The 25,988-nt window shown below is 45.9% G+C and overlaps 1 protein-coding gene across 2 annotated transcripts in view; it reads right to left on the reverse strand.

The window, feature by feature from the left end:
* Nucleotides 1-3,162: 3,162 nt before the first annotated feature.
* The window catches only part of ift74 (intraflagellar transport 74), a 53,172-nt gene continuing 30,346 nt past the window's right edge, over nt 3,163-25,988 (reverse strand). For both annotated transcript variants that reach the window (XM_081366024.1, XM_081366023.1), the window contains 11 exons: nt 20,078-20,140; nt 18,804-18,947; nt 18,679-18,719; nt 18,394-18,473; nt 13,436-13,489; nt 13,250-13,347; nt 12,891-13,017; nt 4,873-5,036; nt 4,385-4,510; nt 3,480-3,540; nt 3,163-3,389 (listed from right to left, as the gene is read on the reverse strand). In XM_081366024.1, coding sequence (XP_081222150.1) covers nt 3,274-3,389; nt 3,480-3,540; nt 4,385-4,510; nt 4,873-5,036; nt 12,891-13,017; nt 13,250-13,347; nt 13,436-13,489; nt 18,394-18,473; nt 18,679-18,719; nt 18,804-18,947; nt 20,078-20,140 — 1,074 coding nt within the window. In that variant the 3' untranslated portion in view covers nt 3,163-3,273. The remainder of the gene's footprint in view (nt 3,390-3,479; nt 3,541-4,384; nt 4,511-4,872; nt 5,037-12,890; nt 13,018-13,249; nt 13,348-13,435; nt 13,490-18,393; nt 18,474-18,678; nt 18,720-18,803; nt 18,948-20,077; nt 20,141-25,988) is intronic.

Here is a 25,988-nt window from a genome sequence, read left to right on the forward strand (position 1 = left end):
GACCAGACCAGACCAGACCGGACCGGCTCAGACCAGACCAGACCGGGCTCAGACCCAGAATTGACCAGACCAGACCGGGATAAGACCCAGACCAGACCGGCTCAGACCCAGAACTGACCAGACCAGAACGGGCTCAGACCCAGACCAGACCGGGCTCAGACCCAGAACTGACCAGACCAGACCGGGCTCAGACCCAGAACTGACCAGACCAGACCGGGCTCAGACCCAGAATTGACCAGACCAGAACGGGCTCAGACCCAGAACTGACCAGACCAGAACGGGCTCAGACCCAGACCAGACCGGGCTCAGACCCAGAACTGACCAGACCAGACCGGGCTCAGACCCAGAACTGACCAGGGCTGCGTTCTCCGATAACGTTGTCTCTTAGCGCGCTACGAAGACTCAAAAGGTACACCTTAACTACAGGTATACCTTTCCTACGTGTGTTCTCCGAACTATACCTTAGGATGTTGCTTAAGGTAAACCTTCTTAAGTTCGACCTTAGCAGGCGCTGTCCATGGTGGAGGCGCTGAATAGGTTGATATCGATGCCTCGATGATCGATTGTGCGCTCTTTCCTTCACAGCGGTATAGGTAAAGTATTGAGAAAACAATGTTCTTTATAAAGAAGCGTTTTAGAAATAGTACAAACTGCATTTATCTGGGCTCATTGAAATATGTACATGCAGAAATAAATATGAGTATGTGTTTATAATTTAGCAAGTGTGCAATCCCAAACCCTCACGGCCATAAGTGTGTTAATGTTCTCCACAACGTATGCTGATTATCCACCAGCCATGTAGTTGACATACACTAACTGGCTCCGCGGACGGCGCCGTCTTTGATTTAAAACAAGTACTCGCTGTCTCGCTGCCATAGCTATAAAGTTTGTGTAAACTCATCTTTCTTTATATAGACTCCTAAGCCTTTTCTGTCAAATGGTTCGCCAGCTGATGTGCCTTAGGATAGTAATTAAAAAAGCTAACAACCATTAGTGTATGGAAACTTTATTAATGAAAACACTTCCATACACTGGGTGTAGGCTATAACAACTTCAGTATTTTATGTGTAAAATTTTAAAGTAAAGTAAAAATGTAATTTTAATACTAAATCAGATTTTATATTAAATGTTCATATAAAATGTTCTATGTGTAATTAAACTGCGATGTAAAAAAGCTTTTTGCGTAGTGGTGGCCACTAGCGGTATGAACCGTCAGCAGCGATAAGGTATAGCTAAGAGCGCTCCAGACCAACCTTACGAACGTATGACTTACAGAAGGTATACTTAACTAAGAAGGTTTCGGAAACCACGTATTAACGATAAGGTACTTCTTAAGGTACAACTTAAGAATGACGTAGCGTTAAGGTAGTTTCGGAGAACGCAGCCCAGACCAGAACGGGCTCAGACCCAGAACTGACCAGACCAGAACGGGCTCAGACCCAGAACTGACCAGACCAGACCGGGCTCAGACCCAGAATTGACCAGACCGGGCTCAGACCCAGAACTGACCAGACCAGAACGGGCTCAGACACAGAACTGACCAGACCAGAACGGGCTCAGACCCAGAACTGACCAGACCAGACCAGCTCAGACCCAGAACTGACCAGACCAGAACGGGCTCAGACCCAGAACTGACCAGACCAGAACGGGCTCAGACCCAGAACTGACCAGACAAGAACGGGCTCAGACCCAGAACTGACCAGACCAGACCAGGCTCAGACCCAGAACTGACCAGACCAGAACGGGCTCAGACCCAGAACTGACCAGACCAGACCGGCTCAGACCCAGAACTGACCAGACCAGACCGGCTCAGACCCAGAACTGACCAGACCAGAACGGGCTCAGACCCAGAACTGACCAGACCAGACCGGCTCAGACCCAGAACTGACCAGACCAGACCGGCTCAGACCCAGAACTGACCAGACCAGAACGGGCTCAGACCCAGAACTGACCAGACCAGAACGGGCTCAGACACAGAACTGACCAGACCAGAACGGGCTCAGACCCAGAACTGACCAGACCAGAACGGGCTCAGACTAGGGCGCAGCACAGAGACCGCTTAAGACCATCATAAATGGTTCATATTTGATGATGGCTGTAAACTGAGTAAACTGCAGTCTGAATTAACTAGACCAGTGCTTCTCACACCTGTCCTGGAGGAACATTCTGGATCCCTTCTTATCGAACACATCGGATGATGAAGACATACTAAATGTGCAGTTATGGGGGTCCTGGTTCTGAACTATACATATATTTGACAGTACTTGTACAGAACACACACTGGGACTGTCAATAATACAACCCCCCAGTTCTTCCATGGTTTTCTTTCAGAAACATTCACACTATTCCAACATCTCTCAGCTATTAACTCTTTCCCCACCATAAAAAAAAGTTGCCAGCCACCGCCAGCATTTTTGATCAATTTCTCTAAAATCGTATTTTTGTCAAAGACGTTGTCTTGATATAATTCAGAACGATAGATGCAGTAGAGAGTCCATCATCACCCCTAAAGCTTTACAAATTTTCCTCTTCATGGGTTCGACATTTCATTCGTTGAATTTTGATGATTGCGTTATTTCACACGTGCGTCAGCAATGCTTCTATCGCTTGTTTCTGCTGCTTCTTCACCTGTGTTTTGATCCTGAGATGCTGTACTCTTTCAGAAGATGCGTAACAGCGCCCCCTACTGTATAACAGTGAAAACATGGATTTCAGGAAAATTCCATCAATGCTGGGGAAAGAGTAACCCATGATCATATTAATACCTAACAAACATTGTTAGAGCTTCTGTTTCTTCATTTATCCGTGCTCAACATACAGGTTTGTTTTTGTATCTTAGTGGAGATTTTCCATTGACTTCTACTGTTTTTATACCAGGTCAATATGTTCTTTCCCCTCCTCTTAACCATTACAGAACGCTTTTTGCATTTTTACATACTAATTAAAACATTATTTAGCATGTTATTAATCTGTTTTCTTCATAGGGGCCACTGGCTGATCCCCACAATATAGGTTAAAGCTGTACACACACACACACACACACACACACACACACACACACACACACACACACACACACACACACACACACACACACACACACACACACACACACACACACACACACAGAGTTGGTGCAGTGATGCTCACAATGAACAACAAGACGATTAAAAGGAGTTTTTTACTGTAGAAAAACAATCAGATGAATTACACACTACAGTCAAACACAGTAATCTTCAGAATGCTGAACGCAGGGTCATCTTCAACATGAAGTCAGTTTCTCGTCCCCTGTAGGGTATCAACCAGAATCTTATTGTACTCCTGCAGATGTTTGTTGACAGTCTTCACCACTGGCCGGTAATCGCTCTCCACAGCTTTCGAGGCGATGACTGTATAATAGAGTTAGGGATCATGAGACGTTACACATCACACTTCTGATGAGAACTTCTCCTAGAAAAACACACATTATAAAAGGATACATTCTTTCATCACAAAGTTGTTCTGCTCAAGATGTTGCCATTTCCTCTCCATATTGGTGAGCTGGAAAGTGAACAGTCAAATTAGAGAGCAATACATCAATCCAACAACACAACACCAGAAAGCGTGGTTCCCGTTTACACGCATGTGTGAGTGTTGTGCTCTTAACCCGTCAGTGAGCACATACACATACACAAACACAGCCTTCTGACACATAGTTTCAAAGCAGCTTTACAGAAAGTCATACTGTTATGTATATAATGCCTTATAAAGCCTTATGTGAAGCAGCTTTGTGCTATACAAATGAAAATGCACTTGACTTAATGCTTTAACAGCATTTTTAAAGCTGGGAGATATGATAATACAAATAACAAAGGAATTATACTATGAAATTAGATCAACCAATATTTTGTATTTATTTTGTGTAGAAGATTTATCAGTGCCAGAGTCTTGGGTAAAAGCATTAGCATTTGAATGTAATTAAAGCTGCAATGAACAGAAGTTCTCCATCCTTGAGAACCGCACTGGTCTGATTCATGACAGGGATCCTATAAATCAGGGGAACATCCCATATTTAATGATTAAAAAAGGAAAATTGCATTTACATGACATTCATAATGCTGCTCCAAATTAATTCTCCAAAAACTCTGGGATGAGCCGTTTTCTTGACAGCAGGAAGTTTACTCATGACCTGCACTAAAACAATCTGTGTTGTATAAAGCGCTATATAAATAAATAAAGGTGACTTGACTTAAGAGTTCAAAATGAGGAAACTCTTGCTATTAAAATCATGGGCATTATGGGAGAAGGTGAAGAAAGGGCACCTCTGTTTATGATGTGTGGTTATAACCGTCTCCTCTGTTAGCCAGAAGAAGCTGAAGAAACTGTTCCCATGAGGGTTTCTCACCTCCACATGCGTCTCGTTCTCCTGTAACTGGTTTTTAAGAGCCTCGTACTCCTCGTTCATGTTGTGTATCATCTTCCTGAACGTGTCCTTCCTCTGAGTGAGCGTCACTCGATCCTCCTGCAGTCTCTGATGGGACAACATAGCACCACATTCACTATAAAGGCAGCATAAACTGCCTAACGTGATATAACCACCGCGTATTTATTAACTATATCCACCTTTATACTGACAAACAAATGTTGCATATTTTCATTTATTTTGTGAAGGTTTGTATCTGTGCTGATATTTAAGTGTAGATGAAGGTGTCAGGCAAGAGAGCTGAGAGTAGAGGACACGACTGAATCATGTTGTATTGAAGGATTAGATTTAGTCTCACAAAACAGCAAAGCATTCATACATTTCTTACAAGACTAGCGGTTTTACAGCTCAACACAAAGACATTCAGTGCACAGTAGATCAGCAGTTCCTCATTATCCAGAAGCCGGTACCTTCTTGCGGTCCTCTCCGGCCGCTGTGAGAGCCTCCAGGTCCCGGTACGTGTGCAGCTCTTGCTTCATGAGCTCCAGCTGATCTCTCAGAGTCTGCAGCTCTGAGCTGACCTTACTCTCCAACTGCTCCACTTTCAGCAGGTCCTGCTGGAGACGCTCACTTTCTAATGCATAAACACAAAACACAATCATACATGAACAAATACATCAGCATTTCAATTATAAACAAGCCGCCCGAAGCTTAATTTAAATGGACTAAGCAGAGCCACTGTTTATCCTACAGGTGTCACTATAAACCCATGCTGAATCACAGCAAACATCATGCATCTTCACCCATCAGGCGTTCTTTTAGCCTGAAGATTATTGTGAAGCGCGTTGACTCTGCCACATGTACGTGTGTATCTGCTGTCTGCTGCTCGTTGCCCAACAGCCTGTCAGCATTAAGGGTTAGGGTTCAGAGGTCACAATCTCTGACCTTTGGCAATAATCGCAGATCTGGCCGATCCGTGACAGAGATACATGATAAACTTAAATCTGCTCTGCTGTCCAGCAATCCTGCAATGTGGATGAAGAAACACTGAAACTGATCTGTTGAAACGCCGTCCCCAGGGACACTGAGCCCTGATGTGTGTGCGTGTGTGTGTGTGTGTGTGTGTGTGTGTGTGTGTGTGTGTGTGGCCCGTCCCGCTGGAGACATGCTGATGTATGTGTGTGTGTGTGTGTGTGTGTGTGTGTGTGGGACCATGGGAGCGTCAGAGGGGGGCATGAACAGGAAGGAAGTGGAAGAGGGCCACTTCCCTCAGATAGGCAGACTTATTTGGAGAGAGACTGTGTGGTGTGTGTGTGTGTGTGTGTGTGTGTATGTGTGGGTGTAGCAGTCAAAAACCCTGTCAGCACTTCTGAGCATTCTGGACTGCTTCCTTCTCTAGGGGTCTTTCAGCAGCCCTCCACACTGACCATCAACACACACACTCACGCACTCACGCACTCACGCACTCACACACACACACACACACACACACACACACACACACACACACACACACACACACACACACACACACACACACACACACACACACACACACACACACACACACACACACACACACACACACACACACACACACACACACACACACACACACACACACACACACACACACACACAGCAAATGCCTTCAAAACCACAGAGTGTTTCTGCAGGACCGTGAAAGTGAAATAGCACAAGATCAACAAACAGGGGAGAGACAAACAATGTCCGACTGCTATGAAAAGAGACACTCAGAGGAAGTTGAGTGCCACATTTCTCAATGGCTCTGAGGAGATAAGACAATGTTTGGGAATTAGAGGAGAACACCAAGAAGTTTCATACAAAAGAAGGAAAGAGAGAGAGAGGGAGAGATTGAGAGAGATAGAGAGACAGAGAGTGTGATGGACCTAATGGACATGAAGTAGGAAAAACAAAATACTGAACACAACTAGCATGACCAACAGCCAGCATCAGGACACCGACACTCATCCACAAAATTCTGCCCAACCAAATTTTAAAAGCACAGACTGTGAATTAAGAAGAATAATAAGGAGATACAGACTGAAGTCAGAACTTCGCACCAAAGATTAACATCAAAAATCTAAAAGAAAAAATCAATTCTGTTTCAACACCTAAAGAGTCTGCTAAACCCTTGATGCATCCATCTTTGATATCAATCTTTCATTTGAAAGCCACGTTTCTAGCATCTGTAAAACTGCATTCTTCCATCTTAAAAATGTATCTAAATGACAAAATATGCTTTCAATGAAAAATGTGGATCAGCTAGTTCATGCGTTCAAGACCTCAAGGCTAGAATGAATGTTAGCCTGCATAAACTAGGTCAGCCCGATGTAATCGTTACATCATAAGAAGAATGGCATCTACGCTAATGTTAGTCTTTCTGTTTATCCTAAGATTTACTGTAGTCAGCCCAGATCAGATCAGATGGAGGACCTGCGCCTAGACACGACCACAACGCATGTCAGCCGTATCCGAGCCGTATCCAGATCAGATGGAGAACCTGCGCCTAGACACGACCACAACGCATGATGTAGTCAGCCGGATCTGGGCCGTACCCAGATCAGATGGAGGACCTGCGCCTAGACACAACCACAACGCATGATGTAGTCAGCCGGATCCGAGCCGTACCCAGATCCGATGGAGGACCTGCGCCTAGACACTACCACAACGCATGATGTAGTCAGCCGGATCCGGGCCGTATCCAGATAAGATGGAGGACCTGCGCCTAGACACGACCACAACGCATGATGTAGTCAGCCGGATCCAGGCCGTATCCAGATCAGATGGAGGACCTGCGCCTAGACACGACCACAACGCATGATGTAGTCAGCCGGATCCAGGCCGTACCCAGATCCGATGGAGGACCTGCGCCTAGACACTACCACAACGCATGATGTAGTCAGCCGGATCCGGGCCGTATCCAGATAAGATGGAGGACCTGTGCCTAGACACGACCACAACGCATGTCAGCCGTATCCGGGCCGTATCCAGATCCGATGGAGGACCTGCGCCTAGACACGACCACAACGCATGATGCAGTCAGCCCGATCCGGGCCGTATCCAGATAAGATGGAGGACCTGTGCCTAGACACGACCACAACGCATGATGCAGTCAGCCCGATCCGGGCCGTATCCAGATAAGATGGAGGACCTGTGCCTAGACACGACCACAACGCATGTCAGCCGTATCCGGGCCGTATCCAGATCCGATGGAGGACCTGCGCCTAGACACAACCACAACGCATGATGTAGTCAGCCGGATCCGAGCCATACCCAGATCATATGGAGGACCTGCGCCTAGACACGACCACAACGCATGTCAGCCGTATCCGGGCCGTATCCAGATCCGATGGAGGACCTGCGCCTAGACACTACCACAACGCATGATGTAGTCAGCCGGATCCGGGCCGTATCCAGATCAGATGGAGGACCTGCGCCTAGACACGACCACAACGCATGATGCAGTCAGCCGGATCCGGGTCGTACCCAGATCAGATGGAGGACCTGCGCCTATACATGACCACAACGCATGATGTAGTCAGCCGGATGCGGGCCGTACCCAGATCAGATGGAGGACCTGCGCCTAGACACGACCACAACGCATGATGTAGTCAGCCTGATACGAGCCGTATCCAGATCAGATGGAGGACCTGCGCCTAGACACGACCACAACGCATGATGTAGTCAGCCGGATACGAGCCGTATCCAGATCAGATGGAGGACCTGCGCCTAGACACGACCACAACGCATGATGTAGTCAGCCGGATCCGAGCCGTATCCAGATCAGATGGAGGACCTGCGCCTAGACACGACCTCAACGCATGATGTAGTCAGCCGGATCCAGGTCGTACCCAGATCAGATGGAGGACCTGCGCCCAAACACGACCACCACGCATGATGTAGTCAGCCGGATCCAGGCCGTATCCAGATCAGATGGAGGACCTGCGCCCAGACACGACCACAACGCATGATGTAGTCAGCCGGATCCGGGCCGTACCCAGATCAGATGGAGGACCTGCGCCTAGACATGACCACAACGCATGATGTAGTCAGCCGGATCCAGGCCGTATCCAGATCAGATGGAGGACCTGCGCCCAGACACGACCACAACGCATGATGTAGTCAGCCGGATCCAGGTCGTATCCAGATCAGATGGAGGACCTGCGCCCAGACACGACCACAACGCATGATGTAGTCAGCCGGATCCAGGTTGTATCCAGATCAGATGGAGGACCTGCGCCCAGACACGACCACAACGCATGATGTAGTCAGCCGGATCCAGGCCGTATCCAGATCAGATGGAGGACCTGCGCCCAGACACGACCACAACGCATGATGTAGTCAGCCGGATCCGAGCCGTACCCAGATCCGATGGAGGACCTGCGCCTAGACACTACCACAACGCATGATGTAGTCAGCCGGATCCGAGCCATACCCAGATAAGATGGAGGACCTGCGCCTAGACACGACCACAACGCATGATGTAGTCAGCCGGATCCGGGCCGTATCCAGATAAGATGGAGGACCTGTGCCTAGACACGACCACAACGCATGTCAGCCGTATCCGGGCCGTATCCAGATCCGATGGAGGACCTGCGCCTAGACACGACCACAACGCATGATGCAGTCAGCCCGATCCGGGCCGTATCCAGATAAGATGGAGTACCTGTGCCTAGACACGACCACAACGCATGATGCAGTCAGCCCGATCCGGGCCGTATCCAGATAAGATGGAGGACCTGTGCCTAGACACGACCACAACGCATGTCAGCCGTATCCAGGCCGTATCCAGATCCGATGAAGGACCTGCGCCTAGACACGACCACAACGCATGATGTAGTCAGCCGGATCCGAGCCATACCCAGATCATATGGAGGACCTGCGCCTAGACACGACCACAACGCATGTCAGCCGTATCCGGGCCGTATCCAGATCCGATGGAGGACCTGCGCCTAGACACGACCACAACGCATGATGTAGTCAGCCGGATCCGAGCCATACCCAGATCATATGGAGGACCTGCGCCTAGACACGACCACAACGCATGTCAGCCGTATCCGGGCCGTATCCAGATCCGATGGAGGACCTGCGCCTAGACACGACCACAACGCATGATGTAGTCAGCCGGATCCGGGCCGTATCCAGATCAGATGGAGGACCTGCGCCTAGACACGACCACAACGCATGATGCAGTCAGCCGGATCTGGGTTGTACCCAGATCAGATGGAGGACCTGCGCCTATACACGACCACAACGCATGATGTAGTCAGCCGGATGCGGGCCGAACCCAGATCAGATGGAGGACCTGCGCCTATACACGACCACAACGCATGATGTAGTCAGCCGGATGCGGGCCGTACCCAGATCAGATGGAGGACCTGCGCCTAGACACGACCACAACGCATGATGTAGTCAGCCGGATCCGGGCCGTATCCAGATCAGATGGAGGACCTGCGCCTAGACACGACCACAACGCATGATGTAGTCAGCCGGATACGAGCCGTATCCAGATCATATGGAGGACCTGCGCCTAGACACGACGACAACGCATGATGTAGTCAGCCGGATACGAGCCATACCCAGATCAGATGGAGGACCTGCGCCCAGACACGACCACAAGGAATGATGTAGTCAGCCGGATCCAGGTCGTATCCAGATCAGATGGAGGACCTGCGCCCAGACACGACCACAACGCATGATGTAGTCAGCCGGATCCGAGCCGTACCCAGATCAGATGGAGGACCTGCGCCCAGACACGACCACAACGCATGATGTAGTCAGCCGGATCCGGGCCGTACCCAGATCAGATGGAGGACCTGCGCCTAGACACGACCACAACGCATGATGTAGTCAGCCGGATCCAGGCCGTATCCAGATCAGATGGAGGACCTGCGCCTAGACACGACCACAACGCATGATGTAGTCAGCCGGATCCAGGCCGTATCCAGATCAGATGGAGGACCTGCGCCCAGACACGACCACAACGCATGATGTAGTCAGCCGGATCCAGGCCGTATCCAGATCAGATGGAGGACCTGCGCCCAGACACGACCACAACGCATGATGTAGTCAGCCGGATCCAGGTCGTATCCAGATCAGATGGAGGACCTGCGCCCAGACACGACCACAACGCATGATGTAGTCAGCCGGATCCAGGCCGTATCCAGATCAGATGGAGGACCTGCGCCCAGACACGACCACAACGCATGATGTAGTCAGCCGGATCCAGGTCGTATCCAGATCAGATGGAGGACCTGCGCCCAGACACGACCACAACGCATGATGTAGTCAGCCGGATCCAAGCCGTATCCAGATCAGATGGAGGACCTGCGCCCAGACACGACCACAACGCATGATGTAGTCAGCCGGATCCAGGCCGTATCCAGATCAGATGGAGGACCTGCGCCCAGACACGACCACAACGCATGATGTAGTCAGCCGGATCCGGGCCGTATCCAGATCAGATGGAGGACCTGCGCCTAGACACGACCACAACGCATGATGTAGTCAGCCGGATCCAGGCCGTATCCAGATCAGATGGAGGACCTGCGCCCAGACACGACCACAACGCATGATGTAGTCAGCCGGATCCAGGCCGTATCCAGATCAGATGGAGGACCTGCGCCCAGACACGACCACAACGCATGATGTAGTCAGCCGGATCCGGGCCGTATCCAGATCAGATGGAGGACCTGCGCCCAGACACGACCACAACGCATGATGTAGTCAGCCGGATCCGGGTCGTATCCAGATCAGATGGGGGACCTGCGCCCAGACACGACCACAACGCATGATGTAGTCAGCCGGATCCGGGCCGTATCCAGATCAGATGGAGGACCTGCGCCCAGACACGACCACAACGCATGATGTAGTCAGCCGGATCCGAGCCATACCCAGATCAGGTGGAGGACCTGCGCCTAGACACGACCACAACGCATGATGTAGTCAGCCGGATCCGAGCCGTACCCAGATCAGATGGAGGACCTGCGCCTAGACACGACCACAACGCATGATGTAGTCAGCCGGATCCGAGCCATACCCAGATCAGGTGGAGGACCTGTGCCTAGACACGACCACAACGCATGATGTAGTCAGCCGGATCCGGGCCGAACCCAGATCAGATGGAGGACCTGCGCCTAGACACGACCACAACGCATGATGTAGTCAGCCGGATCCGAGCCATACCCAGATCAGGTGGAGGACCTGCGCCTAGACACGACCACAACGCATGATGTAGTCAGCCGGATCCGAGCCGTACCCAGATCAGATGGAGGACCTGCGCCTAGACACGACCACAACGCATGATGTAGTCAAGATTTCCGTTCACACGGATCAGCAGAAATGACTAAAAATGCTGTTTCATTTCAAAATTCCGATTTCATTTTTTCTAACCACTTTACAGCACACACAAATATTTATTTTATATAATTTCTATAATAAAACATTTTACAATTTGCATAGTTCACACACATCTAAAGTGCAGTGTTGTGGAAGAACCATTTCCTTTTCACATTCAATATCCAATAATTTTATATATATGTATTTAGCAAACAAAACGTCTGTATGAAAACAGGGAATGGCAATAAAATAATATATAAATAAAAAACAAAATAAATATAGCCTTGCAGTATTAAGATATTTCTCAAAGCACACACACACAGGCCTATTGCAATCACTTGTACAAACTGAATAATAAAACAAGTTTAAATGGGTACATTTTCTATAAATATTAGTCTTTGTTTTCTTTTCTGACACAGCCTACTCCAGTTCTTGTTAAAACACGCAAATTCTGTGCATTTTGGGCACTTTTTTTTGTGAAACCCTATAAGGCTATTTTCCATCAAAAGTGTGCTTTCCCTTTAATTGAGCGCAAGCAGTGCAGCAAATAGACTCGGCGCCGAAACACGCGCTTCACTGCTCGCGACGCTCCTGCTTGACACGCTCACGCGCTGCTCCTGCTTCCGTTGTGAATGCACTCAATGATTAACATGCACGGCGAAAAAAAATACGCGCTTGAGGTCTGAACGGATGTAATTCACGAGGTTTTCTACATGTGCTCCATGTGCACGTGTGATGCTGATGTTGCGCGATGTTAATCATGCGGCGCCCGAGTGCATTTGACCGGCATAAAATCGGCATTTGTCAGACTGACCGGCCGGTCGCCGGTTACGGCCGATCACGTGAAAATCGGCCAATTCCGGTCACCAGCCGATCAATCGGTGCATCTCTAGTATTAATGTGACTTGACGGAGATGCTCACAGTGAATCCTCAACCTGAACAACTACCAGAGGAGAAAGAGTCCACATACTCATGGAAATTAATCACGATGATTTATTTGTTTGTGAATTTTTTAAAAAAAAATTGTGATTTGTGAATCTCAATCTATTTATTTAACTCCAGACTGGGATATATATATATATATCTCCAGGCAAATACACATACAGCAGTGAGAGAACAACTAACCTGAGGAAAGGCCTCTGGCGGTGCTGTGAGACTTCTGCATCTCCGTCTCTTTAAAGCTCAGATCGTCCTGCATGGACCGAAGCTCCTGCGCTGTGACGGCCGACAGCTGATGCAGACGACTGATGTTCTGAAAAACACCACACACTCCTGTCATGACTCAAACTCTAGCATGTTACAGAGGGAGAAACGAGAGGTGTGTGTGTGTTGTGAGAGAAGTGAGTGTGTCATGAGAGAGGTGAGTGTGTGTGTTTCGTGAGAGAGGTGAGTGTGTGTGCTGGAGTGCTCCAGTAAAGCCACGACACTGCTCTGAGAGTCTCTGATCACAGAGGAGTGTGTGTCAGGTGTGTGTGTGTGTGTACCCTGCTGGAGTGCTCCAGTAAAGCCACGACACTGCTCTGAGAGTCTCTGATCAGCTGCTGCTCCTGATGTTTATTCTCCTCAAACGTGTTCAAATACGCTGTGGAAACACTCAAGCTCATCATCTAATGATCAACACGAGTATGTGTAACCCTAACATGCAGCATCAGTGTGTGTGTGAGACACACCGTCGATCTCCTCTTCTCTCTTCTGCAGCTCCTTATACTTCTGAGTTCGTTCCCCTGTGCCGACAGGAAAACGTGTTCAGACTCCAGACTCAGTTTATTATAGTTGGTGCATTAAAGCCTTAAAATCAATTTCCCTTCATGTTTTGAATGAAAACAAGTAATAAAAACTCAGTGAGTGTTTTAGCGCAATTTTCTCACGTCATGGGATCACAACACTAAGAGATAGTAAATCTTTTCCTGGATTTTTTTTGTGCGTTCCCGAGATTAGACCTTCCTTGACATAATGCCGAAAACCCGAAGTCTCTAGGTGGTCTGGTTGAGGAGTAGATAGAAGTGCAAGATTGGTGCGCACAGACAGAACAGAAATCATGAGTTAACCATCGCAATTTTGTCCGGTGGAAAATTGCGCTAAAAAGCTTGATGTACTATAAAAACTGCTGTAATTGAGAATTCAAACACAAATAAACCAGAGCAACTGAAAATAATACAGGACACCACACACACATTTACACCAACAAAGCCTATTCGGTGTTCAGAAACGTGGTCTGCACGTCATTCTGAGACAGTATTATTATTACTAAACACCAAAGTCTCAGTTTGTGAACCAACTATCATATCTGGAGATTTCTATGAGCAACAGTGCTGTTGTCCTGAATATCAGAAACATGTTTGTTGTGAAATAGGTTTACAATGAACAATATTTAACTGAAATGCTTAACATACAGTGGGGAGAACAAGTATTTGATACACTGACGATTTTGCAGGTTTTCCCACTTACAAAGCATGTAGAAGTCTGTAATTTTGATCATAGGTACTCTTCAACTGTGAGTGACGGAATCTAAAACAAAAATCCAGAAAATCACATTGTATGATTTTTAAATAATTAATTTGCATTTTATTGCATGACATAAGAATTTGATGCATCAGAAAAGCAGAACTTAATATCTAGTACAGAAACCTTTGCAATTACAGAGATCATCCGTTTCCTGTAGTTCTTGACCAGGTTTGCACACACTGCAGTGATTCTGGCCCACTCCTCCATACAGACCTTCTCCAGATCCTTCAGGTTTCGGGCTGTCGCTGGGCAATACAGACTTTCAGCTCCCTCCAAAGATTCTCTATAGACCCCTTTTGCACCGACGTCACAGTTACGTCACGGCTCTAGCTGGAGGCAAAACAAACGGAAAACTGGAGGCGGCCAATACAAACCAGCACAGATTCGGCTACATAAAAAGGAGCTTAAATTATTATTTTTATTTGTGTTGTTGCGTGCAAGAATCGATGAAAAATGAGTATGCTGTATCGGGAATTTTTATTTCTAGAAAATATTCATATCATTAAAATTGCACCGTAGTGTCACTCTTTACATTGTCGTCTTCTTGGCGCTGGCTAGGCAGAACTGCGGATCGTACCACACAAGTCTTTACATGACCATTCAGCACACAGTTATAGGCATCTAAATATATATATATATGCCCTCAGTTTCTCTTTACCCTCGGTTTCTCTATCGGGTAGGTGTAGAAGTCAGGCCACTCAACCGGAGGTAGCGTTAACGTTAATCCTGTCAGATCGTCCATTGACTGACCGTGTACGATCATCTGGTTCCGTCCGTTAAAATTAACTTATGCAAATAACAATCGCGGTCCTGGACAGTGAGTGACCTTGCACATTAAGGCAAAATCGGATTTTCTCCAGTCATTGTTAAAAAAACCATCTAACAAAACTGGCAAACTAACGTTATTGAAGCGGCCAGAGGGATCTTTCTGCCTCCAGCTAAGCCCCGCCCACACAAATACGTCACCATGTTTACCAACTGTAAAAGGGTCTATTGGGTTCAGGTCTGGAGACTGGCTAGGCCACTCCTGGGGCCTCATGTATCAATCTTGCGTACGCACAAAAACTTTGCGTACGGCAGCTTTCACGCTCACGGTCGTATGTACTAACAGTGAAATTAACGCGAGAATGTGCGTTCCTCCACGCCAATTTCATGTCTGGCGTACGTATATTTCTCACTGTTTTTGTCCGTTGGCGACTCTTACAGGCAATGAAGTGAAGTTGCAAACATTACACAACGAATTGTTCTACAAGTCTATCGCACCACCACCTGTGGGAAACATTGCTATTAATTTGCAATTTATAAAATAAATGACATATATTGTCACACGAGCCTTATGAAAATATTCTATCAATTATGCAATTAAGTAAGAACATATAAAAGCATATTATGCAAAATGATACAGCCCTTATTCTATGGCAGCTTTGGTTTTAATGTCCACCTTTATATCAGACCATTTCTTTTTAAGGTAATTTAGAGTAGACTGTGTACAGTTGAGACACCTTAAATAACTTGCTTAAATAACAAGTTGTATTTTTGCTGTGCACGTGCGTATTAGTGTCCTCTTTGATCGTGGGAAATTTGAACAACGGACACATCTCCGATCCGAAGAAATCGGAAAAACTTTTTTTTTCTAAGATATGATGTTCACTTCACCATGCACTCTCCACAATGACTAGCTTATTATCCTTATGTGACTGTTAAACGTAACTGGTATCACCACAAACGTTATTCTGTGCCCTAAAAACGGGCATATTTCATGGTATTGTGTCATGCAAGGTAATTGCAAAATCTAGAGAAATGTGCGAGGTGGCCAGCGGGGTATAGTTGAGACACACATGTAGCAGTACCAACTGTACCCCCGATAGAGTTCTATTAGGAAACACACTGTTTAGTTGTTCAGCCAGCAATCATGTAGCCAGTATAGGACGCAAATGAAAATACAATTTGATATGTGTGATTCTACATATCTTGTTCCTGCTTTATACATTTTAACCAGTGCTAATTTAAATAAAATGAATGCATATAAATGGATGAATAAACAAAAATGTTGCCCAGTTGTTATTTTCTTTTCTATTTGTCTTTATTTTTTATATTTACATTTACCATGAATGGTTAGTTACCTTCACGACATTAGAAATGGGTCTCTCAACTGTACCATGCTCTACTACAACTCTACTACATGGGTACAGTTGAGACAAAGTTGAGACAAAAAGCACCTTATATTTAAAATAAAAACTACTTGTGGGTATTATTGATTGATAACATCTTAGTCTACAAGCTAATGTAATCATGTGGCATGTCATGTGGAAATTCACTTCTTTTCAATGTCTATTTTTGTGTGAAAAATCAAAACGCAAAAAGTGTCTCAACTGTACTCAGTCTACTCTACAGTACGACGATCCCACCGCATTGACGGCATCAGCCAAACTCTCCCACTCATATTTTTTTCCTTTTGTTATTAATTCCGGAGGACAAAGTTCCAAACTTTTCCAATTTTTTTTTTCGTTTCTACCTCCGATAGTAGCACTTCCAATTCACTTTCTGTAAAGTTTCATTTCTTGCCGTCATTTTCTTACTGTTTTCTTTTGCCAAAGTGGACTCATTACCATATTTAAATTGGTTTAATTAAGGGAGGAGACTGGGTGGGGCGTTGTGCTCGTGCATGTGCGCTCAAATTTACGTTAATTGGGATGTACAAAGAGAATATGCGTGGGATCCTTCGTACGCAGAGATTCATACATCTGGATTTTTTTGTGCGTACGCACATTTACAGCTTTGTCCTTACGCAATGTTTTAGTATGAATTCAACGCAAGTCTTTGTACATGAGGCCCCAGGACCTTGAGATGCTTCTTACGGAGCCACTCCTTAGTTGCCCTGGCTGTGTGTTTCGGGTCGTTGTCCTGCTGGAAGACCCAGCCACGACCCATCTTCAATGCTCTTTCTGAGGGAAAGAGGTTGTTGGCCAAGATCTCGCGATACATGGCCCCATCCATCCTCCCCTCAATACGGTGCAGTCGTCCTGTCCCCTTTGCAGAAGAGCACCCCCAAAGAATGATGTTTCCACCTCCATGCTTCACGGTTGGGATGGTGTTCTTGGGGTTGTACTCATCCTTCTTCTTCCTCCAAACACGGCGAGTGGAGTTTAGACCAAAAAGCTCTATTTCTGTCTCATCAGACCACATGACCTTCTCCCATTCCTCCTCTGGATCATCCAGATGGTCATTGGCAAACTTCAGACGGGTCTGGACGTTGGCTTGAGAAGGGGGACCTTGCGTGCGCTGCAGGATTTTAATCCACGACGGCGTAGTGTGTTACTAATGGTTTTCTTTGAGACTGTGGTCCAGCTCTCTTCAGATCATTGACCAGGTTCTGCCGTGTAGTTCTGGGCTGATCCCTCACCTTCCTCATGATCATTGATGCCCCACGAGGTGAGATCTTGCATGGTGCCCCAGACCGAGGGAGATTGACCGTCATCTTGAACTTCTTCCTTTTACTAATAATTGCACCAACAGTTGTTGCCTTCTCACCAAGCTGCGTGCCTATTGTCCTGTAGCCCATCCCAGCCTTGTGCAGGTCTACAGTTTTATCCCTGATGTCCTTACACAGCTCTCTGGTCTTGGCCATTGTGGAGAGGTTGGAGTCTGTTTGATTGAGTGTGTGGACAGGTGTCTTTTATACAGGTAACGAGTTCAAACAGGTGCAGTTAATACAGGTAATGAGTGGAGAACAGGAGGGCTTCTTAAAGAAACACTAACAGGTCTGTAAGAGCCGGAATTCTTACTGGTTGGTAGGTGATCAAATACTTATGTCATGCAATAAAATGCAAATTAATTATTTAAAAATTCATACAATGTGATTTTCTGGATTTTTGTTTTAGATTCCGTCTCTCACAGTTGAAGAGTACCTATGATAAAAATTACAGACTTCCACATGCTTTGTAAGTGGGAAAACCTGCAAAATCGGCAGTGTATCAAATACTTGTTCTCCCCACTGTACATTAAAAACTGATCAAGTCAAGTCTTCTACTATTTTCCCCATTCCTTTCTCTCTAAATCAACAGTCTATGATCATCACAAACTGAATGCATTTTCATATTTAGGATCATTCTATATAAATCACCTTGATGTTCCTCCATGTCAGCATCTAGTTGCCGCATCTCTTCGGTGAGATTGCTAATTTTCTCACGTACCTCTGACAGTCTACATAAAAACAGCATATTCATTTTAGCTTTTTTTATGTACTGATCATAAGACACACTGTGTATAAGTAAATACAATATTTGCATACAACACCATAATGACTGAAGCATGCATTTGTGGATCTACAAACCAACCAAGAGTGTGTACTCAAGTGAACATTCAAGCTTGAACAAAACAAACATGCATATGGTTTATGAATACATACTGCCGTTCCATGCTGGCTATCTCCTGGTTGTTTTCTTTCACCTAAAACCAGCAAAAGAACAGTCATGTTCACGTCCGTTGAAATCTTTTAATGTACTAAATGTAATGAAATATAATAGCTGAGACCTGTTTAAAGAGGCGTTCCCTCTCCTCTTGTGGAGAGCCCATGTTCCGGTCTTCAGTCAGCAGGGCGTCTCTGCGGTTCTCCAGATCCAGGAGCTTCTCGTGAAGCACGACTGCCTCCTGTTTGGCCTGAGAGTGAACCAGATCCTGCAAACACAGAGAGAGAGTGAACCAGATCCTGCAAACACAGAGAGAGAGAGTGAACCAGATCCTGCAAACACAGAGAGAGAGAGTGAACCAGATCCTGCAAACACAGAGAGAGAGAGTGAACCAGATCCTGCAAACACAGAGAGAGAGTGAACCAGATCCTGCAAACACAGAGAGAGAGAGTGAACCAGATCCTGCAAACACAGAGAGAGAGAGTGAACCAGATCCTGCAAACACAGAGAGAGAGAGTGAACCAGATCCTGCAAACACAGAGAGAGAGAGTGAACCAGATCCTGCAAACACAGAGAGAGAGAGTGAACCAGATCCTGCAAACACAGAAAGAGAGAGTGAACCAGATCCTGCAAACACAGAGAGAGAGAGAGTGAACCAGATCCTGCAAACACAGAGAGAGAGTGAAACAGATCCTGCAAACACAGAGAGAGAGAGTGAACCAGATCCTGCAAACACAGAGAGAGAGTGAAACAGATCCTGCAAACACAGAGAGAGAGTGAAACAGATCCTGCAAACACAGAGAGAGAGTGAAACAGATCCTGCAAACACAGAGAGAGAGAGTGAACCAGATCCTGCAAACACAGAGAGAGAGAGTGAACCAGATCCTGCAAACACAGAGAGAGAGTGAAACAGATCCTGCAAACACAGAGAGAGAGTGAAACAGATCCTGCAAACACAGAGAGAGAGTGAAACAGATCCTGCAAACACAGAGAGAGAGTGAAACAGATCCTGCAAACACAGAGAGAGAGAGTGAACCAGATCCTGCAAACACAGAGAGAGAGTGAAACAGATCCTGCAAACACAGAGAGAGAGTGAAACAGATCCTGCAAACACAGAGAGAGAGTGAAACAGATCCTGCAAACACAGAGAGAGAGTGAAACAGATCCTGCAAACACAGAGAGAGAGAGTGAACCAGATCCTGCAAACACAGAGAGAGAGAGTGAACCAGATCCTGCAAACACAGAGAGAGAGTGAAACAGATCCTGCAAACACAGAGAGAGAGAGTGAACCAGATCCTGCAAACACAGGAATGTTTGTAGCAGCACCAATTTAAAATCTGAAACATAGTGAGCAAATTAAACAGTCCATTGTGTGTGTGTGCGCGCGTGTCCACTCACCGCCTCAAACGTCTCCTTCCTGCTCATCAGAGCATCCAGTTCCTCCTGATGGGAGTTCAGCTCCTGGACGAGATCAAAGTCACGACACATCCGTCATGTCAGTGAACGGTGAACTTCAAATCACCCTCATAAATCATTTGTAGACTTTAATTTAAAGTGTGGAGTCGGCCGTGAAGCTTACTGAAGCTCTTTCCCCACTAAACTACACTTCATGTAGACATGCTTCACTTATTTTTGTTTTCAGTGTTTACATCTATTTGGCAAACACTATATGGCATTCAAGCCATATGTTATTTTTCCAGTTCTTGAGTTGCCTGAGAATCAAACCCATGACATTGGCGTTGCATGCGCAGGGCTCTACACTATCATGTCATCAGGAGCACTTGTGTAAAAAAGTGAGGAGCACTTTCTGATACATTAGAGGCGATTATTGCCCCTTTAAATTCATTTCTAGTGGCATTTTTACCATTATAAGAGCAAGTTTTTCTAATTTTGTTTTGTTTGTTTTTTATCACTTTTTCGTGGCATTCTGCCCCAATCCCCCGTTAATTTCCCACCTTGCTTATGATAATCCAAATGTAGTATTTCCAGTTAATTTGGCTGCAAAGAAACATTCGTCGCACAGGTGTTTGCTCCTGCTCTGCTGACTGAAGCAGTGTTTGACTGAAGCAGTGTTTGACTGAAGCAGTGTTTGACTGAAGCAGTGTTAGACTGAAGCAGTGTTTGACTGAAGCAGTGTTTGACTGAAGCAGTGTTAGACTGAAGCAGTGTTAGACTGAAGCAGTGTTAGACTGAAGCAGTGTTAGACTGAAGCAGTGTTTGACTGAAGCAGTGTTTGACTGAAGCAGTGTTTGACTGAAGCAGTGTTAGACTGAAGCAGTGTTTGACTGAAGCAGTGTTAGACTGAAGCAGTGTTTGACTGAAGCAGTGTTTGACTGAAGCAGTGTTAGACTGAAGCAGTGTTTGACTGAAGCAGTGTTTGACTGAAGCAGTGTTTGACTGAAGCAGTGTTAGACTGAAGCAGTGTTTGACTGAAGCAGTGTTAGACTGAAGCAGTGTTAGACTGAAGCAGTGTTAGACTGAAGCAGTGTTTGACTGAAGCAGTGTTAGACTGAAGCAGTGTTTGACTGAAGCAGTGTTTGACTGAAGCAGTGTTTGACTGAAGCAGTGTTTGACTGAAGCAGTGTTAGACTGAAGCAGTGTTAGACTGAAGCAGTGTTTGAAGCAGTGTTTGACTGAAGCAGTGTTAGACTGAAGCAGTGTTAGACTGAAGCAGTGTTTGACTGAAGCAGTGTTAGACTGAAGCAGTGTTTGACTGAAGCAGTGTTTGACTGAAGCAGTGTTAGACTGAAGCAGTGTTTGACTGAAGCAGTGTTCTGAAGCAGTGTTTGACTGAAGCAGTGTTTGACTGAAGCAGTGTTTGACTGAAGCAGTGTTAGACTGAAGCAGTGTTTGACTGAAGCAGTGTTAGACTGAAGCAGTGTTTGACTGAAGCAGTGTTAGACTGAAGCAGTGTTTGACTGAAGCAGTGTTTGACTGAAGCAGTGTTAGACTGAAGCAGTGTTTGACTGAAGCAGTGTTTGACTGAAGCAGTGTTAGACTGAAGCAGTGTTTGACTGAAGCAGTGTTTGACTGAAGCAGTGTTAGACTGAAGCAGTGTTTGACTGAAGCAGTGTTTGACTGAAGCAGTGTTAGACTGAAGCAGTGTTAGACTGAAGCAGTGTTTGACTGAAGCAGTGTTAGACTGAAGCAGTGTTTGACTGAAGCAGTGTTTGACTGAAGCAGTGTTAGACTGAAGCAGTGTTTGACTGAAGCAGTGTTTGACTGAAGCAGTGTTAGACTGAAGCAGTGTTTGACTGAAGCAGTGTTTGACTGAAGCAGTGTTTGACTGAAGCAGTGTTAGACTGAAGCAGTGTTTGACTGAAGCAGTGTTTGACTGAAGCAGTGTTTGACTGAAGCAGTGTTAGACTGAAGCAGTGTTTGACTGAAGCAGTGTTAGACTGAAGCAGTGTTTGACTGAAGCAGTGTTTGACTGAAGCAGTGTTAGACTGAAGCAGTGTTTGACTGAAGCAGTGTTAGACTGAAGCAGTGTTTGACTGAAGCAGTGTTTGACTGAAGCAGTGTTTGACTGAAGCAGTGTTAGACTGAAGCAGTGTTTGACTGAAGCAGTGTTTGACTGAAGCAGTGTTTGACTGAAGCAGTGTTAGACTGAAGCAGTGTTAGACTGAAGCAGTGTTAGACTGAAGCAGTGTTTGACTGAAGCAGTGTTTGACTGAAGCAGTGTTTGACTGAAGCAGTGTTAGACTGAAGCAGTGTTAGACTGAAGCAGTGTTTGACTGAAGCAGTGTTAGACTGAAGCAGTGTTAGACTGAAGCAGTGTTAGACTGAAGCAGTGTTAGACTGAAGCAGTGTTTGACTGAAGCAGTGTTAGACTGAAGCAGTGTTTGACTGAAGCAGTGTTAGACTGAAGCAGTGTTAGACTGAAGCAGTGTTTGACTGAAGCAGTGTTTGACTGAAGCAGTGTTTGACTGAAGCAGTGTTAGACTGAAGCAGTGTTTGACTGAAGCAGTGTTTGACTGAAGCAGTGTTTGACTGAAGCAGTGTTTGACTGAAGCAGTGTTTGACTGAAGCAGTGTTAGACTGAAGCAGTGTTTGACTGAAGCAGTGTTAGACTGAAGCAGTGTTAGACTGAAGCAGTGTTTGACTGAAGCAGTGTTAGACTGAAGCAGTGTTAGACTGAAGCAGTGTTTGACTGAAGCAGTGTTTGACTGAAGCAGTGTTAGACTGAAGCAGTGTTTGACTGAAGCAGTGTTTGACTGAAGCAGTGTTTGACTGAAGCAGTGTTAGACTGAAGCAGTGTTTGACTGAAGCAGTGTTAGACTGAAGCAGTGTTTGACTGAAGCAGTGTTAGACTGAAGCAGTGTTTGACTGAAGCAGTGTTAGACTGAAGCAGTGTTTGACTGAAGCAGTGTTTGACTGAAGCAGTGTTAGACTGAAGCAGTGTTTGACTGAAGCAGTGTTAGACTGAAGCAGTGTTTGACTGAAGCAGTGTTTGACTGAAGCAGTGTTTGACTGAAGCAGTGTTAGACTGAAGCAGTGTTTGACTGAAGCAGTGTTTGACTGAAGCAGTGTTTGACTGAAGCAGTGTTAGACTGAAGCAGTGTTTGACTGAAGCAGTGTTTGACTGAAGCAGTGTTAGACTGAAGCAGTGTTTGACTGAAGCAGTGTTTGACTGAAGCAGTGTTAGACTGAAGCAGTGTTTGACTGAAGCAGTGTTAGACTGAAGCAGTGTTTGACTGAAGCAGTGTTTGACTGAAGCAGTGTTAGACTGAAGCAGTGTTTGACTGAAGCAGTGTTTGACTGAAGCAGTGTTAGACTGAAGCAGTGTTTGACTGAAGCAGTGTTTGACTGAAGCAGTGTTAGACTGAAGCAGTGTTAGACTGAAGCAGTGTTTGACTGAAGCAGTGTTAGACTGAAGCAGTGTTTGACTGAAGCAGTGTTTGACTGAAGCAGTGTTTGACTGAAGCAGTGTTTGACTGAAGCAGTGTTTGACTGAAGCAGTGTTAGACTGAAGCAGTGTTTGACTGAAGCAGTGTTTGACTGAAGCAGTGTTTGACTGAAGCAGTGTTTGACTGAAGCAGTGTTTGACTGAAGCAGTGTTTGACTGAAGCAGTGTTAGACTGAAGCAGTGTTAGACTGAAGCAGTGTTTGACTGAAGCAGTGTTAGACTGAAGCAGTGTTAGACTGAAGCAGTGTTTGACTGAAGCAGTGTTTGACTGAAGCAGTGTTTGACTGAAGCAGTGTTAGACTGAAGCAGTGTTTGACTGAAGCAGTGTTAGACTGAAGCAGTGTTAGACTGAAGCAGTGTTTGACTGAAGCAGTGTTAGACTGAAGCAGTGTTTGACTGAAGCAGTGTTAGACTGAAGCAGTGTTTGACTGAAGCAGTGTTAGACTGAAGCAGTGTTTGACTGAAGCAGTGTTTGACTGAAGCAGTGTTAGACTGAAGCAGTGTTTGACTGAAGCAGTGTTTGACTGAAGCAGTGTTTGACTGAAGCAGTGTTAGACTGAAGCAGTGTTTGACTGAAGCAGTGTTTGACTGAAGCAGTGTTAGACTGAAGCAGTGTTAGACTGAAGCAGTGTTTGACTGAAGCAGTGTTAGACTGAAGCAGTGTTAGACTGAAGCAGTGTTTGACTGAAGCAGTGTTAGACTGAAGCAGTGTTAGACTGAAGCAGTGTTAGACTGAAGCAGTGTTTGACTGAAGCAGTGTTAGACTGAAGCAGTGTTAGACTGAAGCAGTGTTTGACTGAAGCAGTGTTAGACTGAAGCAGTGTTTGACTGAAGCAGTGTTTGACTGAAGCAGTGTTTGACTGAAGCAGTGTTAGACTGAAGCAGTGTTAGACTGAAGCAGTGTTTGACTGAAGCAGTGTTAGACTGAAGCAGTGTTTGACTGAAGCAGTGTTTGACTGAAGCAGTGTTAGACTGAAGCAGTGTTTGACTGAAGCAGTGTTAGACTGAAGCAGTGTTAGACTGAAGCAGTGTTTGACTGAAGCAGTGTTAGACTGAAGCAGTGTTTGACTGAAGCAGTGTTTGACTGAAGCAGTGTTAGACTGAAGCAGTGTTTGACTGAAGCAGTGTTAGACTGAAGCAGTGTTTGACTGAAGCAGTGTTTGACTGAAGCAGTGTTTGACTGAAGCAGTGTTAGACTGAAGCAGTGTTTGACTGAAGCAGTGTTTGACTGAAGCAGTGTTTGACTGAAGCAGTGTTAGACTGAAGCAGTGTTTGACTGAAGCAGTGTTTGACTGAAGCAGTGTTAGACTGAAGCAGTGTTTGACTGAAGCAGTGTTTGACTGAAGCAGTGTTAGACTGAAGCAGTGTTAGACTGAAGCAGTGTTTGACTGAAGCAGTGTTAGACTGAAGCAGTGTTTGACTGAAGCAGTGTTAGACTGAAGCAGTGTTTGACTGAAGCAGTGTTTGACTGAAGCAGTGTTAGACTGAAGCAGTGTTTGACTGAAGCAGTGTTAGACTGAAGCAGTGTTTGACTGAAGCAGTGTTAGACTGAAGCAGTGTTTGACTGAAGCAGTGTTTGACTGAAGCAGTGTTAGACTGAAGCAGTGTTTGACTGAAGCAGTGTTAGACTGAAGCAGTGTTTGACTGAAGCAGTGTTTGACTGAAGCAGTGTTAGACTGAAGCAGTGTTTGACTGAAGCAGTGTTTGACTGAAGCAGTGTTAGACTGAAGCAGTGTTTGACTGAAGCAGTGTTTGACTGAAGCAGTGTTAGACTGAAGCAGTGTTTGACTGAAGCAGTGTTAGACTGAAGCAGTGTTTGACTGAAGCAGTGTTTGACTGAAGCAGTGTTAGACTGAAGCAGTGTTTGACTGAAGCAGTGTTAGACTGAAGCAGTGTTAGACTGAAGCAGTGTTTGACTGAAGCAGTGTTAGACTGAAGCAGTGTTAGACTGAAGCAGTGTTAGACTGAAGCAGTGTTAGACTGAAGCAGTGTTAGACTGAAGCAGTGTTAGACTGAAGCAGTGTTTGACTGAAGCAGTGTTAGACTGAAGCAGTGTTAGACTGAAGCAGTGTTTGACTGAAGCAGTGTTAGACTGAAGCAGTGTTTGACTGAAGCAGTGTTTGACTGAAGCAGTGTTAGACTGAAGCAGTGTTTGACTGAAGCAGTGTTTGACTGAAGCAGTGTTTGACTGAAGCAGTGTTTGACTGAAGCAGTGTTTGACTGAAGCAGTGTTTGACTGAAGCAGTGTTTGACTGAAGCAGTGTTTGACTGAAGCAGTGTTAGACTGAAGCAGTGTTTGACTGAAGCAGTGTTTGACTGAAGCAGTGTTTGACTGAAGCAGTGTTAGACTGAAGCAGTGTTAGACTGAAGCAGTGTTTGACTGAAGCAGTGTTTGACTGAAGC

Source organism: Scardinius erythrophthalmus (genome assembly GCF_964197995.2).
Source record: "Scardinius erythrophthalmus genome assembly, chromosome: 5".
Lineage (NCBI taxonomy): Eukaryota > Metazoa > Chordata > Actinopteri > Cypriniformes > Leuciscidae > Scardinius > Scardinius erythrophthalmus.